This window comes from Bombus bifarius, unplaced genomic scaffold (genome assembly GCF_011952205.1).
Source record: "Bombus bifarius isolate JDL3187 unplaced genomic scaffold, Bbif_JDL3187 scf7180000008338_frag, whole genome shotgun sequence".
NCBI lineage: Eukaryota > Metazoa > Arthropoda > Insecta > Hymenoptera > Apidae > Bombus > Bombus bifarius.
In genome coordinates this window covers 9,270-17,359 of record NW_022884601.1, presented here as the reverse complement: position 1 = coordinate 17,359, position 8,090 = coordinate 9,270, and the positions used below count along the sequence as shown (strand labels likewise).

The window sequence follows — 8,090 nt, the reverse complement described above, 5'->3', positions numbered from 1 at the left end:
CGCAACCGCGAAGATTTTCTGTTTATTTTGACGAGAAATAGCCGTCCTTTCCTTCCCGTTGGAGATATTTCGACGTTTAAGCGCTCGATGAACTCCATTTCACAGTGCTAATGCAATGCACAACCATTTAAGCGTCGAAACGAGCAAAATATCTCGCAAATCGCGAAGATTTCGTTTATTTTGGCGAAAAATAGCAGTCCTTTCCTTCCCGTTGGAGATATTTCGACGTCTAAGCGCTCGTTGAACTCCATTTCACAGTGCTAATGCAATGCACCACCAACTAAGCTATGAAAGAAGCAAAATATCTCGCAAATCGCGAAGATTTCTTTTATTTTGACGAAAAATAGCCGTCATTTCCTTCCCGTTGGAGATATTTCGACGTTTAAGCGCTCGTTGAACTCCATTTCACAGTGCTAATGCAATGCACAGCCATTTAAGTGTCGAAACAAGCAAAATATCTCGCAAATCGCGAAGATTTCGTTTATTTTGACGAAAAATAGCCGTCATTTCCTTCCTGTTGGAGATATTTCGACGTTTAAGCGCTCCATGAACTCCATTTCACAGTGCTAATGCAATGCACAACCATTTAAGAGTCGAAACAAGCAACATATCTCGCAAATCGCGAAGATTTCGTTTATTTTGACGAAAAATAGCCGTCATTTCCTTCCCGTTGGAGATATTTCGACGTTTAAGCGCTCGATGAACTCCATTTCACAGTGCTAATGCAATGCACAACCATTTAAGCGTCGAAACAAGCAAAATATCTCGCAAATCGCGAAGAATTCGATTTTTTGGACGAAAAATAGTAGTAACTTCCTTCCCGTTGGAGATATTTCGACGTTCAAGCGCTCGTTGAACTCCATTTCACAGTGCTAATGCAATGCACCACCATTTAAGCGTCGAAACAAGCAAAATATCTCGCAAATCGCGAAGATTTCGATTTTTTGGTCGAAAAATAGCCGTAACTTCCTTCCCGTTGGAGATATTTCGACGTTTAAGCGCTCGATGTACTCCATTTCACAGTGATAATGCAATGCAAACCATTTAAGAGTCGAAACAAGCAAAATATCTCGCAAATCGCGAAGATTTCGTTTATTTTGACGAAAAATAGCCGTCATATCCTTCCCGTTGGAGATATTTCGACGTTTAAGCGCTCGATGAACTCCATTTCACAGTGCTAATGCAATGCACAACCATTTAAGCGTCGAAACGAGCAAAATATCTCGCAAATCGCGAAGATTTCGTTTATTTTGACGAAAAATAGCCGTCATTTCCTTCCCGCTGGAGATATTTCGACGTTTAAGCGCTCGTTGAACTTCATTTCACAGTGCTAATGCAATGCACACCATTTAAGCGTCGAAACAAGCAAAATATCTCGCAAATCGCGAAGATTTCGTTTATTTTGACGAAAAATAGCCGTCATTTCCTTCCCGTTGGAGATATTTCGACGTTTAAGCGCTCGTTGAACTTCATTTCACAGTGATAATGCAATGCACAACCATTTAAGCGTCGAAACAAGCAAAGTATCTCGCAAATCGCGAAGATTTCGTCGATTTTGACGAAAAATAGCCGTCATTTCCTTCCCGTTGGAGATATTTCGACGTTTAAGCGCTCGTTTCACTCCGTTTTGCACTGCAAATGTAATGTACTACCGTTTAAGCGTCGAAACAAGCAAAATATCTCGCAAATCGCGATGATTTCGTTTATTTTGACGAAAAATAGCCGTCATTTCCTTCCCGTTGGAGATATTTCGACGTTTAAGCGCTCGTTTCACTCCGTTTTGCACTGCAAATGTAATGCACTACCGTTTAAGCGTCGAAACAAGCAAAATAGCTCGCAAACCGCGATGATTTCGTCGATTTTGACAAAAATAGCCGTCATTTCCTTCCCGTTGGAGATATTTCGACGTATAAGCGCTCGTTGAACTCCATTTCACAGTGTGTTACGCCATGCGGCTTGCCATAGATCATATTCTTAACCGTCGGTCGCGGCACTACAATGTCGCGGGCGGATCGTCGCGGCTGCCCGACAAACAAACATTGTAGTGGCAAGCGCATAGTTTATTAAGCAGGGCGACCTCCAGAAACTTCGATTCGTGGCCGTTATTTTATCCGGCGTAAAAGAATGTGGCGTGATCCGAACGTAGTGGGGGTCGCCTTCCAGAAAAAACGGAAAAAATCGAAAGGCGGGCAGAACGTTTCGAGAAGCCAAACAGTCAATACATATCTTATATCGCGCATTACGTAGTTACATTTCTTTTGTTGTTCCATTTATATCCTTCTAATTAATAAGTTGTTGAAATAAACGTTAATTTATTAGTGTTAACACAGTGCTATATTCATTAAACCACCTCTGCTGTCCTAAACGAAACAGGGGAACGACTATTTCGCGGCGTCGATTAACATAATCGTAGCGAGAATTTACAACTCTCGTTGACGTGCTATCTCGCGATCACGTCTCTCCGCGAACGGTCGTAACATTTTGGTCCTTCGAGCCGGATCACGTGCCAGTGAAGAGTGCACTTACCAGTGACCACACAGTGCCACGTGACTTTATCAAAACCAGCAGCGGGAGCAGGAGCATCCACTACAGCGAAACCAGTGACGTCAGGCGCGTCATCTTCGAAGAAACACATCCCATTGGCAAGGGAACGCAACCACGCAGCCTTCCGTCGCAGCTGGACAATCATCAACGCAACGAATTTCACAACTTAACAATACAATCGAACGAGTGGCCGTCGGGAAGGAACAAGGCGTTCCTCACCAAACATACACGCGACCTCACGCCGCACGACAGTAAGGTAAGCTCGTTCCTTATTTCGACCATCTCCTATCCTCGGCAACGATGACGAGCGAAGACCAACTCATCTCCCTGCGTCGGAGACGAGGCTATTGTAGCGGCCGATTCACATACTTATCGAACCGACTGGACGAGTACGAGCAATCCGAGAGTCAGCAAAACGCCTTATTAACGAATTACGAGAAACAACTGACCGAAGTTGCGAGTCAATTCGAAGCGATCCAACTCGAATTAGAAGTATTGGACGAGGAGGAACAAGTGCGCGGCTTCGAAATAAGGGATCAGTACGTCGCGGTAGATACAAGGCTACAAAATCTTCTGAGGAACGCGCAAACAGCTTCGCCGTCGACATCCATAAACCCTCCAACCTGTGCATCATGCGCAAGTTTAAATCCGATATCCATTAAATTACCAGATCTTCGGCTCCCTACTTTTGACGGAAGCTTAGAAAAATGGAACACTTTTTATGACACCTTTTCCTCCACAATCGATAAAAATCCTAGTCTCACTGACATACAGAAATTCCATTACCTGCAGTCCGCCCTGCAAGGAGAAGCAGCCGATTGTTTAAACGCGTTACCCCTTAGCAATGTAAATTACAGTCAGGCTATAGCCGTTCTCAAGGAGAGTTTCGAATGTCCACGATACACAGCTTTCAGTCACTGCATGGCAATAATTGATTATCCAAAGATAACCAAGGAATCTCCAACGGAATTAAGGCGCTTAGTCCACACATTCAAACAACACATATATGCATTGAACAAATTAGGAGACTCCTACCCCGATACCAGTGCTGTGCTCACCAGCCTCATCCTCTCTAAAATACCACTGAGTATCCAAAAGCAATGGGAAATGACGCTGCCCAATAACGAGGTGCCTCCGTACATTCACTTACTAAACTTCCTAGAGAGATTAGCACGAAGCTCCAGACCGATCACCACGGTCAGACAAACAAGAGAATCACCGGAACAAACTACTCCGGTCCGTCAACGCGCATCACGAGGGCATGCACTTACGGCGACACAGGTTAATCCAACATGCCCCACCTGTCAAGGACCACACCCCATTTGGAAATGTGACACCTTCAAAACCAAATCCCTTCGCGAACGTATTCGGGAGGTCAAAAGAGCATCACTATGCGTCAACTGCCTCGGGAAAGGGCACACAACGCGGCATTGTTTCGCAGGATCATGTCGCGTATGCGGAGAACGACATCATACAATGCTGCACAGGACAAAACGCCATTCAGGGTCTCGTTCCAGCACGTCCAGCCCGAAATCTTCCCCATCAAATAGCCGATCCACAACACCTTCTTTGCCACCCTACGTATCACCCACTCGTTGCAAAAGGCACACAACAGACCACAGATCGGAAACACCACGAACAGCCGCGTCTCCAAGTCCACCGCCCATTGACAAACGACCACACAACCAATGACGCCGACGATCGACGACTCCGTTGATGACCGAACATATCAGACCAATAGCATCCGAATTACGGTTCAATGATCTAGTCCTCACAGCGCAGATTAACATTTTGAATGATAAACATCAACCAATCCGTTGTCGAGCGTTGCTCGACACCGGATCCAGTATGAATTTCATTACCGAGGAATTAGCAAAATCGCTAAAGATAAGGCAAAACAAATGTTCGGTCCCGATCGGAGCTCTAGATACCTTGACAACGACTTCTAAGCGACACATCACGGCCACGATCACTTCCACTGACGGTACATACACGCGGACATTAACGTTCCTTATCATTCCAACCATATCAACCTCAATTCCCAGCGAACCCATCGATCGTTCGACACTTGAGATACCAAAAAATCTCAAATTGGCCGATCCACGATTTCATTTACCAGCTCCGATAGATGTACTACTAAGCTCAGGTTCAACACTCGCGTCGATGTGTGTGGGACAAGTCAACCTCACGCAGCCAGACGAGCCTGGACTGCGTCTGCAAAAGACGCGATTCGGATGGGTAATCGGGGGGAGTCCAACTTCCCAAACCGCGACAAACACATTTCACACATCCACGACGACTTTACAAGCAGATCTCGCGCGGTTTTGGGAAATCGATGAAGGACCCTCAATTAAACATATCTCAGAGGCAGATCGACGATGCGAAGAACACTTCCAAATCCACACCCGACGCACCAGCGAAGGACGATACATCGTCGCTCTACCTTTCAACGATCAGCTTCAGTCACTCGGATCCTCTAAAACGCTGGCGAGTAAACGACTCGCCTCACTCAATCGCCGATTCCAGCACGACAAACGCTTCGAATCAGAATATCGAACGGTAATACAGGAATACCTGGCATTGGGACACATGACGAAGGTCAATGACAACCACTCCGACGATAACGGATACTATTTACCCCATCATGGCGTGACCAAAGCATCGAGTCAAACCACCAAACTCCGTGTAGTTTTCGACGGATCGGCACCAAGCACTACCGGAACCTCCTTAAACGATACACTTCACACAGGACCCAAGTTACAGGAAGATCTATTTTGTATATTAATTAGATTCCGCGCTCATCAATACGTACTCACTGGCGACATCGAGAAGATGTATCGGCAATTCCTCGTACGACCAGAGGATCGGAAATATCAAAGGATATTATGGCGCAGCGCGAGTGGAGAAACAGAAACATATGAGCTTAACACTGTAACGTTCGGTTTATCCGCAGCCCCGTATCTAGCTATTCGGTGCCTCAAGCAACTGGCAGAGGACGAAGGACATCGATTTCCACGTGCAGCACAGGTACTGCAGCGGGATTTCTACGTCGACGACGCTCTCACCGGAGCTGAAACGAAGGACGAAGCCCTCACGCTCAGAACAGAACTCACCAAGTTACTTCAGCTGGCCGGCTTAAACATACGAAAATGGGCGTCAAACGATAATGACTTGTTACACGGACTTTCCTTAGAAGAAACAAATCACCAACATTTTTTGGGCGACTCGCAAACATTGAAGACGCTGGGGGTGTTTTGGAATTCATTCGACGATTCTATTCTTTACTCGGTCGAAGTCAAACCCACGCCCTCGCGAGTCACGAAACGAATCATCAGCTCGGAGAGTGCAAAAATTTACGATCCGCTCGGTCTGCTCGCACCGGTGATTGTTCGGGCCAAGATGCTACTTCAACGAATATGGTCGTCGAAAATCGATTGGGATGAATCACTTCCGATCGAGTTACATACAGAGTGGGAAAGGTTCTATGCCCAATTACCCTTATTAAACAACGTCAGGTTCCCACGCAAAGCAATAATCGAGTCCGCTATGGAAATTGAACTGCATGGTTTCTGCGATGCCAGCGAAAAGGCTTACGGAGCCTGTGTTTATCTCCGAACCCTTACCATCAACGGCCGTGCTTGGACCCAACTTTTAACCGCAAAATCGAAAGTCGCCCCACTCAAGTGCCAGACCATTCCTCGGCTCGAGCTGAGCGGAGCACTCCTTCTTACGTCCCTGATGTCAACAGTACAACAAGCCCTATCACAAAAAATTACTCGAACTATCTATTGGACCGATTCCACTATCGTCCTCCATTGGCTCAATACATCACCTCACACCCTTAAAACATTCGTCGCTAACAGAGTCTCCGAAATTCAAACAAAAACCAGCATCCGCGATTGGCGCCACGTTCCTACCGACGACAATCCCGCGGACTTAATATCACGCGGCCAAACACCCGAAGAGTTCCTGCGCCCAACCATCTGGCAGCACGGTCCTGCATGGCTCTACCAGTCGGAAGGCTATTGGCCGACATGGGCTCTAACACCGCAAATTGAAGTACCGGAGCAGAAAGGGGCGATTTGTCTGTCCGCAAACCCCGCCGATTACAGTTTGTTGGAAAGGTATTCATCCTGGCCCAAGTTGATACGAAACATAGCTCGTTGCCTCCGTTGGAGACAGGAAAGGAACCGAGCGGCACCCCTAACCGTTACCGAGTTACGCATAACGCACAATAAACTGATAAAATTGTTGCAAAACATCCATTTCTCCGAAGAAATTCGTACACTCCAAAAAGATCGGAACGCGGCGATAAAGGGTAAGCTCACGCGACTCAATCCGTTCATAGACAAGGAAGGAATATTGCGAGTCGGGGGTCGACTCAGTCATTCGTCGATGACCTTCGCCCAGAAACATCCCATAGTATTACCCAAGTCATCCGTTACAACACGCATCATAGAACACGAGCACAAGATCCACATGCATTCCGGAACGCAGGCTACGTTATACGCAGTAAGACAAAGATACTGGCCCGTCGACGGTCGAAGTCAAGTATGGCGGGCGATCAAAGGCTGCGTCCGCTGCTGCCGCGCTCAACCACCGCCGGTAGAATACGTGATGGGTAATCTGCCGGAGGCGCGAGTAACGGAATCTCGCCCATTCACAAACGTCGGCGTCGATTACTGCGGGCCGTTCCACATCAAGGAAAAACGAGATCGTAACCGTCGTCAGATAAAGGTATACGTAGCCATTTTCGTATGCCTAGCAATTAAAGCGGTACACATCGAGCTCGTTGACGATCTCACTAGCGAAGCCTTCATCGCCGCTCTTCGCAGATTTATCGCTCGACGAGGGTATTGCTCCACCATCCATTCTGATAACGGCACCAACTTCAGAGGAGCAAGCAACGAATTACGAGAGCTTCACGATCTATTACAATCGGACGATCACAAGAAAAAAGTAACCGCATTTTTAGCCGACAAACAAATCGAATGGCGCTTCATTCCCCCTCATTCACCGCATTTCGGTGGGCTATGGGAAGCAGCGGTGAAGTCATTCAAACGCCACCTCAGGCGTGTAGCCGGCAACGAGTTACTCACCTCTGAACAATCGAACACTCTCATCATAGAAATAGAAGCAGTCCTCAATTCCCGCCCGCTAACTCCTATCTCCACCGATCCAAATGATCTCCTAGTCCTCACTCCCGGACATTTTCTCATTGGCGATTCACTAATGTGCTTACGTGATCGAGATTTCAGAGACATTCCATCGAACCGACTCTCCAGATGGCAGCATATCCAACAGCTTAAACAGCATTTTTGGAACCGCTGGCATAAGGAGTATTTGAACGAGTTAACCAACCGAAATAAGTGGAGCAAGGGTGGACACGGCATCCAAAAAGGCACAATCGTCATCCTCAGAGAGGACAACGTACCCTCCATGCATTGGCCTCTGGGCCGAGTTATCAAGGTTCATCCAGGCGCCGATGGTGTCATCCGGACAGCTACAGTTCAGACGGCAAAGAGCGTTTTGGATCGGGCCGTCAA

The 8,090-nt window shown here is 47.0% G+C and overlaps 1 protein-coding gene across 1 annotated transcript; it reads left to right on the top strand.

The window, feature by feature from the left end:
• Positions 1-4,260: 4,260 nt before the first annotated feature.
• On the top strand, positions 4,261-7,590 carry LOC117212658 (the record flags this gene model as incomplete). The annotated part of the gene is made up of 4 exons (XM_033457609.1): positions 4,261-4,782; positions 4,856-5,035; positions 5,113-5,320; positions 5,498-7,590. Coding segments are annotated over exons 1-4 (3,003 nt in total), but the record flags the coding sequence as incomplete, so codon positions are not given.
• Between the last annotated feature and the right edge of the window lie 500 nt (positions 7,591-8,090).